At 44.9% G+C, this 13840-nt stretch overlaps 1 protein-coding gene across 1 annotated transcript in view; it reads right to left on the reverse strand.

Annotated features, from left to right (window-relative positions):
• Window positions 1-4366: 4366 nt before the first annotated feature.
• Window positions 4367-13840, reverse strand: part of LOC138663874 (zinc finger protein 665-like) — a 79638-nt gene continuing 70164 nt past the window's right edge. Inside the window, exon 7 of the mRNA XM_069750238.1 lies at window positions 4367-7426. Within this exon, the coding sequence (XP_069606339.1) occupies window positions 5688-7426 (1739 nt within the window). The 3' untranslated portion in view covers window positions 4367-5687. The remainder of the gene's footprint in view (window positions 7427-13840) is intronic.

The following is a 13840-nucleotide window of genomic DNA, read 5'->3' on the forward strand; positions in this document are numbered from 1 at the left end:
CCAGGCTCCTCAGTCACCCAGATATTAAGAGGGAGGAGAACACAAAACAGACTGGAGAAAAAAAATGGCTCAAGAGCTTCCTTCCCTTCTTCTGAGATGCATTTAACTCATTGTTGGCCAGTTGTACTGTTCTGATCCGGTGACTTTGAAGCTGCATGAGAACTTTCACTGGAGATGGTGGCCACTGTACTGACCGCAATCCTGAACTTAACACCGCAACTAGAAGTAGCCGTGGAGTGTACCTAACACACCTAGACACCTTGTCACAGCCGGAAGACTAATTACCCGAAAGATGGAAAGAGGAATTCTATCTTGCCTCAGAGAAAATCCCCAAAGGATAGACAGCCCCCCACAAATATTGGCGGTGAGTCAGAGAGGAAAAAACATACACAGGCAGAAAACAGAATTTAGCACAGGAGGCCACTCTAGCTAAATAGGACAGGATAGGACAGAGTTCTGTGCGGTCAGTATAAAACCCTTCAAAAACATCCACGGCAGAAATTACAAAAACTTCCTACATCTAACTAATAGATGTAGGAGCGTAAATCTGCAACTCCAGTGAATCCTACAATCAGAGCAGGAATAAAACTGAAACAAGCACACAGCAGTGTGCAACAAATAGAAAGAACCAAACACTTATCTTTGCTGAATTTGGCAGCAGGCAGGAGAAGCCAGAAAGTGATCCGTCACTTCACAAGTAACATTGACAACTGGCAATGGCTATAGGATCCTGCACACCTAAATATCCCAGTCCGAATTGTAATTATCAAATACACCTTGCCAGGACTGTGACTCAGAGACAACTGCATTCCCACCTTCAACCACCGGAGGGAACCCAAGAGCAGAATTCACAACACAAACATAGCCTGATGGGAGCAGTAGTCTCATTGGCCCACATCTTTTTTACAGCAGGTAACCGCTGTGGGTCACAGTCAGCTGCGGGATCACGCTGGCATCTGCCAGCATAACTACACAGCGCTGTGACCTACTGTATCAGAGGTAGACCATACTAGCGGAAAAGGGAGCATAGACACTGAAAATTTATAAAAAATATAGAAATTTTATTGATATATAAATACAGGAAATATCATACACAAATTACCACAATGTACAATAGACAAATACATAAAATATTTCCAACATGTGGGGAAAAGGAGAAACCAACCAGTACACTAAAAGGAAGGGCACACACCCATAGTATGATCTGGGTAAGTCTCAAGCATATAACTAGCAGTTCATGTTCCCACAGTGAGGAGACATTCTCAGAGAAGCTGGCGTTTCAAAGCATGTAATATGCCATAATGTCTCAAAAGTTACATATACCCAAGAGTCACGCTGAACTTACCCATGGTGAATCAAAGTGCATGTGTGGCCTTCCCAGCACCCCTGACGCGCGTTTCGCACTATCGCTTTTTCAAAGGGACTGACATGGGTGTCTAGCTATTACCGCACTATTTATAGGACATAGGGTGTTCAGCATATTCGGCCGAATATGCACTTTGATTCACCATGGGTAAGTTCAGCAGAGCACTCCATCTGCGCACGCGCGGCCCCAGGAAGATGGCCGCCCCCACCGATGAAAGGGATGACAGCACAGATCGCGCGCTGTGTCTTCACGTGGGCGCAGGGAATTCGGACCTTGGACATGCGCACACCACTACGCCACCAACGGAAAGCTGGGGAAGAAAAGAGCGCTGTGAACACGCCCACCCGACCTGACCAGCCTGATTGACAGGCGAAAACGGCGACTTTGGTAATGTATTTCTCAGCATACATGGGGAATCAGGGTACACTACATACACTATAGTAACGCACAACGCAGGCCCTATTTAACAGTATTTATAGCTCAATCTGAAAAAACGGGGTGACAGGTTCCCTTTAAATCACAGAGATATGTCACACAAAATACTTAATAAGTAACATTTCCCACATGTCTACTTTACATCAGCACAATTTTGGAACCAAAATTTTTTTTTGCTAGGGAGTTATAAGGGTTAAAAGTTGACCAGCAATTTCTCATTTTTACAACACCATTTTTTTTTAGGAACCACATCTCATTTGAAGTCATTCTGAGGGGTCTATATGATAGAAAATAACCAAGTTTGACACCATTCTAAAAACTGCACCCCTCAAGGTGCTCAAAACCACATTCAAGAAGTTTATTAACCCTTCAGGTGTTTCACAGGAATTTTTGGAAAGTTTAAATAAAAATGAACATTTAACTTTTTTTCACAAAAAATTACTTTAGCTCCATTTTGTTTTATTTTACCAAGGGTAACAGGAGAAAATGGACCGCAAAAGTTGTTGTAAAATTTGTCCTGAGTACGCCGATACTCCATATGTGGGGGTAAACCACTGTTTGGGCGCATGACAGAGCTCGGAAGCGAAGGTGCGCCATTTGACTTTTCAATGCAAAATTGACTGGAATTGAGATGAGACGCCATGTTGCGTTTGTAGAGCCCCTGATGTGCCTAAACATTGAAACCCCCCACAAGTGACACCATTTTGGAAAGTAGACCCCCTAAGGAACTTATCTAGATGTCTGGTGAGCACTTTGACCCATTAAGTGAGTCACAGAAGTTTATAACGCAGAGCTGTGAAAATAAAAAATCTATTTTTTCCCACCAAAATTATTATTTAGCCCCCAGTTTTGTATTTTCCCAAGGGTAACAGGAGAAATTGGACCCCAAAAGTTGTTGTCCAATGTGTCCTGAGTATGCCGATACCCCATATGTTGGGGTAAACCCCTGTTTGGGCACACGGGAGAGCTCGGAAGGGAAGGAGCACTGTTTTACTTTTTCAACGCAGAATTGGCTGGAAATGAGATCGGACGCCATATCGCGTTTGGAGAGCCCCTGATGTGCCTAAACAGTGGAAACCCCCCAATTATAACTGAAACCCTAATCCAAACACCCCTAACCCTAATCCCAACAGTAACCCTAACCATACCTCTAACCCTGACACACCCCTAACCCTAATCCCAACCCTATTCCCAACCGTAAATGTAATCCAAACCCTACCCCTAACTTTAGCCCCAACCCTAACTGTAGCTTTAACCCTAGCCCCAACCCTAACCCGAGCCCTAACCCTAACGGGAAAATGGAAATTAATTCATTTTTTTTTATTTTTCCATAACTAAGAAGGTGATGAAGGGGGGTTTGATTTACTTTTATAGCGGGTTTTTAAGCAGATTTTTATGATTGGCAGCCATCACACACTTAAAGACGCTTTTTATTGCAAACAATATTTTTTGTGTTATCACACTTTGAGAGCTATAATTTTTCCATATTTGGGTCCACAGAGTCATGTGAGGTCTTGTTTTTTGCAGTATGAGTTGACATTTTTATTGGTAATGTTTTCGGGCACGTGACTTTTTTTATTGCTTTTTATTCCGATTTTTGTGAGGCAGAATGACCAAAAACCAGCTATTCAAGAATTTCTTTTGGGGGAGGCGTTTATACCGTTCCGCATTTGGTAAAATTGATAAAGCAGTTTTATTCTTCGGATCAGTATGATTACAGCGATACCTCAGTTATATATCATTTTTTTATGTTTCGGCGCTTTTATATGATAAAAACTATTTTATAGAAAAAAATATTTTTGCATCGCTTTATTCTGAGGACTGTAACTTTTTTATGTTTTCGCTGATTATGCTGTATGGCAGCTCGTTTTTTGCGGGACAAGATGACGTTTTCAGCGGTACCATGGTTATTTATATCAGTCTTTTTGATCGCGTGTTATTCTACTTTTTGTTTGGCGGTATGAGAATAAAGCGTTGTTTTTTGCTTTTTTTTACGGTGTTCACTGAAGGGGTTAATTAGTGATAGAGTTTTATAGGTGGGGTCGGTACGGACGCGGTGATACTACATATGTGTACCTTTATTTTTTTTATTTAGATAAAGAAATGTATTTATAGGAGCAATTTTTTTTTTTGGGGGGGGGGAATTTTTATAAAACTTTTTTTTACACATGTGAATATATTTACACTATAACATTTCCCCGGGGTGCATCATGTTATAGTGTAAGATCGCTGATCTGACACTTTGCTGTACACTGTGTCAGATCAGTGATCTGACATGTACTTCTGGAGGCTTCCCGGCGCCTGCTCTGAACAGGCGCAGTGAAGCCACCTCCCTGCAAGACCCAGATGCCTTGGCCATCTTGGATCTGGGCCTGCTGCAGGGAGGAGGTAAGAGACCCTCGCAGCAACACGATCACATCCCTGCACCATGTACTGTATGAGCGGTCACGTGGGGCCGCTCATTTACAGTAATGAATATGCGGCTCCACCCCTTTGAGAGGTGGAGCCGCATATTCATGATTGTAATCGGTGGCCCCACGTGACCGCTCATACAGTACATGGTGCGGCCGCTGCTGCGAGGGATCCGGAAGCCGGGTGAGTATTTTAATCACAGCGGATGACGTGGATCTGCATTTTACACACTAATGTTCATATCTTCTCTACAACAAACGCTGCTGCAGGGAAGATATGAATGGGGCTTCAGCACCAGTGGGGAGGGGGGGGACAGCGCTTAATGTAGCGCTGTCTCCTGCACGGCACACGGACTGCACACGGACAATGTCCATGTGCGGTACTACACGGACCCATTGACTTTAATGGGTCCGTGTAATCCGTGCGCTCCCACGAACACTGACATGTTTCCGTGTTTGGCACACGGAGACACGGTCCTCAAAAAATCAATGACATCTGAAAAGATGCATTGATTTTAATGTGTCTACGGGTGTCAGTGGCTCCGGTACGTGAGGAAACTGTCACCTCACGTACCGGAGCCAATGATGTGTGAAACCGGCCTTAGATGCCGTGGAATCACCTAAAAAAGGCGGTTCATGCTCGGAAACCCTCCAATGTAGCCGAATTACTACAATTCTTCAATGATGAATGGGCCAAAATTCCTCCACAGAGTTGTAAAAGACTCATTGCAAGTTATCGCAAATGCTTGATTGCACTTATTGCTACTAAGGGTGGTCAAACCAGTTATTAGGTTTAGGGGGGCATATCTTTTTCATACAGGGCCTTGTATGTTTGGAATTCTTTTTCCCTTTATAATAAAGACCTTAATTTTAAAACATTTTGTGTTTACTTGTGTTATCTTAGTCTAATATTAAAATCTGGTTGGTGACATGAAACATTTAAATGTGATAATTATGCAAAAGAATAGGAAGGGGCAAATACTGTTGCACAACTGTATAAGAATTGAAGTATAGAAAAGGGAATCCGTTCCTAATTATGGTGGTGAAAACCTACTATATACTTTGTAAACACAGCTGATGGGATCCATTTTTTAAACAAGAAATGGATCATAGATGTAAATAACTACATGCAACATGAACATTTTTATTACTGTGATATACACAAACTAAAGACATTTGTTACATGGAGATTGTGGATTTAAAGAAACCGTAATGAATGGCAGACCACAGATTGGCAAATAGGGTGTTTGGAAACAAAAAAGAGGAAGAAATGTTGGGTATTTTTTCTTCTTTGGGAGTCCAGGGGGGGAGGATGTTTGCAATACTCTTGCCCATATAGTGAATATATAAATATATCACAATATGAAATATTTATGCTAATGTTGTATTGCTTTTTAGATAAGAAATGTCTATTAGGAACTGCATACACTTTAATCATAATGTAAGTACTAAGTTTCTTTTCCTTTGTCATTCACTTATTTGTCGTTACTGATTGTCTCTGTTATGTGTTGTCTACCAATGTTTGTATAAATATATAGTTTCTCCCCTGTGTGAGTTCTCTGGTGTTTAACAAGATATGATTTCTCTGCAAAACATTTCCCACAATCTAAACAGGAATATGGCCTTTTTCCTATGTGAGTTCTCTGGTGTTTAACAAGATTTGATTTATCTGCAAAACATTTCCCACATTCTAAACATGAATATGGCTTCTTCCCTGTGTGAAGTGTCCGGTGTCTAAGAAGACTTGTTTTATCTGCAAAACATTTCCCACATTCTGAGCATGAAAAAGGTTTCGCCCCTGTGTGAGTTCTCTGATGGACAACTAAAATTGATTTCTGATTAAAGCATTTCCCACATTCTGAACATAAAAAAGGTTTCTCCCCAGTGTGAGCTCTCTGGTGTGTAACAAGACGAGATTTCGTTGTAAAATATTTCCCACATTCTACACATGAAAAAGGTCTCTCCCCTGTGTGAGTTCTCTGGTGTTTTACAAAAGTTTGTCTATGTGCAAAACATTTCCCACATTCTGCACATGAAAAAGGTTTCTCCCCTGTGTGAGTTCTCTGATGGACAGCTAAACTTGATTTGTATTGAAAACATTTCCCACATTCTGCACATGAAAAAGGTTTCTCCCCTGTGTGAGTTTTCTGATGGAAAACTAAACTTGATTTGTGTTGAAAACATTTCCCACATTCTGCACACGAAAAAGGTTTCTCCCCAGTGTGAGCTCTCTGGTGTGTAACAAGATGAGATTTCGTTGTAAAATATTTCCCCCCTTCTACACATGAAAAAGGTCTATCCCCTGTGTGGGTTCTCTGGTGTTTAACAAGAGTTGATCTACCTGCAAAACATTTCCCACATTCTGCACATGAATAAGGTTTCTCCCCTGTATGAGTTCTCTGATGGACAACTAAATGTGATTTACGATTAAAACATTTCCCACATTCCGCACATGAAAAAGGTCTCTCCCCTGTGTGAGTTCTCTGGTGTTTAACAAGAGATGATCTCTCTGCAAAACATTTCCCACATTCTGCACATGAAAACGGTTTCTCCCCTGTGTGAGTTCTCTGGTGTTTAACAAGATATGATTTCTGTGCAAAACATTTCCCACATTCTGAACATGAATATGGCTTCTCCCCTGTGTGAATTCTTTGGTGAATAGCAAGAGATGATTTAAGTAGAAAACATTTCCCACATTCTGAACATGAATAAGGCTTCTCCCCTGTGTGAATTCTTTGGTGAATAGCAAGAGATGATTTAAGTAGAAAACAATTCCCACATTTTGCACATGAATAAGGTTTCTCCCCTGTGTGAACTCTCTCATGTCTAACAAACTTTGATTTGTGGTTAAAATATTTCCCACACTCAGCACAAGAATATCTTCTCTTCTTTATATGATTTTCTTTAGAAGTAAAAATAATCTTTTTGAGGGAAAAATATTTTCTATTTTCTGCAGTTGATAATGGATTCTTTGGTGTAAAAGCAGTCTGATCTTTAATGCCTCTTTTATGACTTTTATTTTTCTTAATAGTTTGTGATGAATCAGAAGGTGGGAACAGTTGAAAAGGATCAAATGATAGATCTTTGCTGTGAATGGATGATGGAATATCTGGAGTAATGGAATTCACTTCAGTTATATCTTGTGTGATCGCACGGTCATCAGATTCAGAAACTGCAGATGTCACTTGTCCGTGTGATCTCCTGGTACAGTCATCTGCCAAGAATAAATAATATTTTAAAATAAAATCTCTACAAAAAAAGGGGATTAGACCTACCGGTAATATTGTTTCCAGGAGTCCATCCTGACAGCACCATGTAGTTTGTCCTTCCTTATAGGGACAGGAAACACAAGAGAGGTTAAAAGACCCCTCCCACCCACACTCTCCAGTCATTTTCCAAGTACCACACCAGAATGGTTGCAATTCTTATTTATTGAAATTCTGTACAAGTTAATCATCACCAATACAAAGTTTAAGGGAGGGAATTACCAGTGCTGTCAGCATGGACTCCTGGACACCATATTACCGGTAAGTCTAATCCCCGTTTTCCAGGAATCCCTCCTGACAGCACCATGAAGAATTCCAAAGTACTCTATCTCTAGTGCATGACTACTGCCTGCAGAACCTTCCCGCCGAAGGCCATCTGGCTACCCATCAAGATATCTAGCTTATAATATCTACAAAACGTGTTCAGATTTGTAGGGCAGCTACATGGTCTAGCCTGATCTACCGAGGCCCCTTTCCTTTCCAGCCCATGATGTTGCAACTGCTCTGGTGGAATAGGCCCTGAGGCCCTTGGGAAGGACCAATTTCTTGGCCTCGTATGCTAAGGAGATGTCATTATAAAGGTCATTATCCATCTAGTTAAAAGATTTTAATGCTCTTTTTTCCCTTATTTTTACCCCCATACTGGACAAAGATTAGTGTCCTGTCTCCACTCACGAGTAGCTTCCAGATAGTGAATGACTGCTTGCCTACATCCAAAGAGTGGAAGACTTTCTCCTTAACTCCTTCATGACCCAGCCTATTTTGACCTTAAAGACCTTGCCATTTTTTGCAATTCTGACCAGTGTCCCTTTATGAGGTAATAACTCGGGAACGCTTCAACGGATCATAGCGATTCTGAGAATGTTTTCTCGTGACATATTGGGCTTCATGTTAGTGGTAAATTTAGGTCGATAATTTTTGCGTTTGTGTGTGAAAAAATTGGAAATTTGGCGAAAATTTTCAAAATTTCGCAATTTTCAAATTTTGAATTTTTATTCTGTTAAACCAGAGAGATATGTGACACAAAATAGTTAATAAATAACATTTCCCACATGTCTAATTTACATCAGCACAATTTTGGAAACAAATTTTTTTTTGCTAGGAAGTTATAAGGGTTAAAAGTTGATCAGCGATTTCTCATTTTTACAACAAAATTTACAAAACCATTTTTTTTTAGGGACCACCTCACATTTGAAGTCAGTTTGAGGGGTCTATATGGCTGAATATACCCAAAAGTGACACCATTCTAAAAACTGCACCCCTCAAGGTGCTCAAAACCACATTCAAGAAGTTTATTAACCCTTCAGGTGTTTCACAGCAGCAGAAGCAACATAGAAGGAAAAAATAAACATTTCACTTTTTAGTCACAAAAATGATCTTTTAGCAACAATTTTTTTATTTTCCCAAGGGTAAAAGGAGAAACTGGACCACAAAACTTGTTGTCCAATTTGTCCTGAGTACGCTGATACCCCATATGTGGGGGGGGAACCACTGTTTGGGCGCATGGCAGGGCTCGGAAGGGAAGGAGCGCCATTTGACTTTTTGAATGAAAAAATTAGCTCCAATCTTTAGTGGACATCATGTCGCGTCTGGAGAGCCTCTGTGTGCCTAAACATTGGAGCACCCCCACAAGTGACCCCATTTTGGAAACTAGACCCCCCAAGGAACTTATCTAGATGCATAGTGAGCATTTTGTACCCCCAGGTGCTTCACAAATTGATCCGTAAAAATGAAAAAGTACTTTTTTTCACAAAAATTTTCTTTTAGCCTCAATTTTTTTCATTTTCACATGGGCAACAAGATAAAGTGGATCCTAAAATGTGTTGAGCAATTTCTCCTGAGTACACGGATACCTCATATGTGGGGGTAAACCACTGTTTGGGCGCACGGCAGAGCTCAGAAGGGAAGGAGCGCCATTTGACTTTTTGACATAGATAGTGTACATCAGGTTGGTGTGTGTTGTAGTGTACGTCAGGTTGGTGTGTGTGGTGTATACTGCACCACACACACGAACCTGATGTACACCACACCACACACCAACCTGACATACACTACAACACACACACCAACCTGACGTAGGGTCAGGTTGGCGAGTGTGGAGTAGTGTACATCAGGTTGGTGGGTAGTGTACAGGTGGTGTAGTGTACGTCAGGTTGGTGTGTTGTGTATATACTACACCATCCTGACGTACACTACACCACACACCAACCTGACATACACTACAATACACACACACCAACCTGACGTAGGGTCAGGTTGGCGAGTGTGGAGTAGTGCACATCAGGTTGGTGGGTAGTGTACATGTGGTGTAGTGTACATCCGGTTGGTGTGTGTGTGGTGTATATTACACCACACACACCAACCTGACATACACTACACCACACATACCAACCTGACGTAGGGTCAGGTTGGTGTGTGTGGTGTAGTGTATGTCAGGTTGGTGTGTGGTGTAGTGTACGTCAGGTTGGTGCGTGTGGTGTATTGTGCATATCAGGCTGGTGTGGGTGAGTGCTGTAGTCGAATATCAGGATGTGGCTAGTCCACGGACGTGTGATGAATTCTGAAGCATTCATCCAAACACAGTCCAGGTTTGTCGGGACACGTTTCACATTGGAAACGAGTTTCCCTTCTTATCCCCCTTTTATAACATACCCGGCACCTTTTTTTTTTTTGCCCCTCACCGGGAAAATGTTGCCCTGGTACCATACGGGAACCTTGAGTTCCAGCAGTGCTGGGGCCCGCTCCTTCCTAGTCTCCAAACATCAGGGCCTTTATCACCGCCTCATGGAACTGAAGGAAGGTGTTGTTGGTCTGACCTGCACATCGTGATAGCACGTATGCATTATACAATGCCATTTGTACGATGTGCACAGCCAGTTTTTTATACCACACCTTCGTCTTCCGCATGGCACTATAGGGCCGGAGGACTTGATCAGAAAGATCAACTCCCCGTATGTGTTTGTTGTACCCCAGCGCACAGTCTGGTTTGTGGACCTGTGCTGTGGTACCTCGAACAGTGCTGGCCGTGATGCCGGGACCATGGATTGTTGTCAAGAAAAAGACATCCCTTTTGTCTTTGAACTTGACCACAAGCATGTTGCCACTACATTGGGCCCGGCTCTCACCCTTTGGGATAACCTGATCAATTAGTGACAAAGGGAGACCCCTCTGGTTTCTGCGCACAGTACCGCAAGCAACGGTAGCTCTGGCAGAGAGGGATTGAAAGAGTGGGATGCTTGTATAAAAGTTATCAACGTACAGATGGTAACCTTTATCAAGCAGTGGGTGGACCAAATCCCACACTATTTTCCCACTCACCCCCAGAGCAGGTGGACATTCTGGGGGCTGGATCCTGGTGTCCTTTCCTTGATAAACTCTAAAGCTGAGAGTGTACCCTGAGGTACTCTCGCAGATCTTATAGTGCTTAATCCCGTACCTCGCCCTCTTGCTGGGCAGGTACTGACGGAACTGAAGCCTCCCTTTGAAGTGGATGAGGGATTCATCCACACAAATTTCCCTTTGGGGAATGTACACTTCAGCAAACTTGTTGCTGAAGTGTTCGATGACCGGCCGAATTTTGAACAGTCTATCAAAATTCGGGTCATCGCGGGGAAGGATGTCCGTGTTGTCCCTAAAGTGGAGAAATTTATGAATCGCCTCAAAACGTTTGCGACTCATAACCATGCCATATATTGGAGTTTGATATAAAATATCAGTACTCCAGTATTGGCGAAGTTCTGGCTTCTTCACAATCCCCACGTGAAGGACCAGTCCCCAATATTTCAACATTTCTGCAGAGTCAACGGGACTCCAAGCAGAAAATGATGAAACTGGGTTTTGGGCAAAAAATTGCAGAGCATATAAGTTTGTTTGCTCCACCATGAGACTGACGATTGACTCCGAGAAATAGACTTTGAAAAAGTCTATTTCCCTGAGGTTGGCAGTCTCAAATTGGATTCCTGATTGGGGAATGAAATCAGGAATCGTGGAGCAAAATTTTCAGGGACGGGGGTCCAGGTGGGGGTACTAGTGCTAGGTTGGGCGTGACTAGCACTAGGTTGGGGGTTACTCACACTTGGTTGTGGGTCTTCTCACCCGGCCTCCGACTCTTCTTCCCTGGGCTCCGGCTCTTCTTCCCTGGGCTCCGGACGATTTCTCGTCCTGCGACTTCTTGGTGGTGGCGAGTCCGTGTCACTGGAGGAGGAAGAGTGGGAGGAATAGAGAAAGGTAGGGTCCTCTCCCTCACTATCAGCTTCGGAGGCAATAAAATATGCCTCCTCTGCCGAGTACAGCCTTTGTGACTGGGATGAGTGGGACATTGTGTGTGCGTGCGTGTAAAAAAACTAAGCTTTATTAGTGTGCGTGTGTGTATGTGTGAGTGTTTAGTGAAACTTTCTACTGCAGGAGGGGGCTTTCAGGCGTGGGGGGCTGAGGAGATGCAGGAGCCGGCAGCAGCAGTAAGGGGAGCAATCAGCAGGGCGCGGGAGCGATCACGCGGGAGCGATCAGCAGGGCGCGGGAGCGATCACGCGGGAGCGATCAGCAGGGCGCGGGAGCGATCACGTGGGAGCGATCAGCAGGGCGTGGGAGCGATCAGCAGGGCGCGGGAGCGATCACGCGGGAGCGATAAGTGGGGCGCGGGACGATCATGCGAAAGCGAACAGCAGGGCACGGGGGAGCTGTCAGGCGAAAGGGCCTGAGGAGACGCAGGAGCCGGCAGCAGCAGCGCGGGGGGGGGGGGGGGGTTGGGGTGATCAGGGTGATCACTGGGGCTGGTGATCCCCGGGGGGCAGGAGGTGGCTGTCAGGTGCGGAGGAAATGTGGGGGCAGGGGAGATGTAGGAGCCTGCAGCAGGGAAGGATGATCACTGGGCAGGGGGGTGATTTCCAGGGCTTGGGAGGGAGTGGAGGTTGGGAGGGGGGATCAGACGCCGGGGGGAGCGGGAGGCAGAGAGGGGGAGTACCGGAAGGCGGACAGGCGGCGATCAGCGGACCGGAAGGAGGACAGGCGACGATCAGCGGGGCACGGGGGAGCTGTCAGGCGAAGGGGCCTGAGTAGATGCCGGAGGCGGCAGCAGCAGTGGGGGGGGTGATCAGGGGGGCAGGGGGTGATCAGAGTGATCACTGGGGCGGGTAGAAGGTGGATGTCAGGAGCGGGGGGAAGGAGGGGGCAGGGGAGATGTAGGAGCCTGCAGCAAGGAAGGGTGATCACTGGGCAGGGGGCTGATTTCTGGGGTGTGGGAGGGAGTGGAGGGGTTAACGGATGGCAGGGGGGATCGGACGGTTGGGGGGAGCGGGAGGCAGAGGGGGGAGTACCGGAAGGCGGACAGGCGGCGATCAGTGGACGGGAAGGCGGACAGGTGGCGATCAGCGGGGCACGGGGGAGCAGTCAAGCGAAGGGGCCTGAGGTAATGCAGGAGCCAGCAGCAGGGGGGGGGGTGATCAGGGGGGCAGGGGGTGATCAGAGTGATCACTGGGGTGGGTGATCACGGGGGGGGGGGGTGTCAGAAGGTGGCTGTCAGGAGCGGGGGGGGGGAAGGAGGGGGCAGGGGAGATGTAAGAGCCTGGGTGATCACTGGGCAGGGGGCTGATTTCTGGGGCGTGGGAGGGAGTGCAGGGGTTAACGGACGGCGGGGGGGGGGGAATCGGATGGTGGGGGGAGAGGGAGACAGAGGGGGGAGTACCGGAAAGATGTCAGCCCCAGTGCATTCTTTAAACTCCTATAACACATGAAATCTGTTTCACATGCATTTAAAACTTGCTTATAGCAGCATGTTAAGCTACATTACAGTGATTTATTAATGATCTACAAACGCGGTACCTTCCCATTAAGGTTTTTTGAGGCCTGGCAGAAGGAGGGAATTATTATCTCGATTTTAGTTTCGGGAAGAAACCACTTTTGGCAGCAAAAACGGGGTTAAGTCTTAGAATGATACGGTCATCAAAAATCTGACAATAAGAGTTCTGGATTGAAAGAGCCTGAATTTCTCCAAGTCTTCTAGCTGAGGTGACGGCCACTAAAAATACTGTCTTGAGCATGAGTTTTGCAACGTTAATATCTGTTACCAACTCATAAGGGGACCTACACAGGGCGTTGAGGACTAGATTTAAATCCTGTGGAGGGACTGATTTCCTTCTTGTGGGCCTTAACCTCAGTAGTGTAGCATAGCTATCATTCGTCAAACTCAAATCTGACAGGTGGACACGCCCCTATCAAAGTGTATCAAAGTGTGTAACCCCTCCCCTCCCCTGTCTGACAGCTGGTAGCCAGCTGTCCCTGAGTCTGGCTGATTTCCCCTTTTGATATAGTTTGATATACTTTAATTTGCTGCAGTTTGATATCCCCGTATTTGTTTTTATATTA

The sequence above is a fragment of the Ranitomeya imitator genome, chromosome 2 (genome assembly GCF_032444005.1).
Source record: "Ranitomeya imitator isolate aRanImi1 chromosome 2, aRanImi1.pri, whole genome shotgun sequence".
Taxonomy (NCBI): domain Eukaryota; kingdom Metazoa; phylum Chordata; class Amphibia; order Anura; family Dendrobatidae; genus Ranitomeya; species Ranitomeya imitator.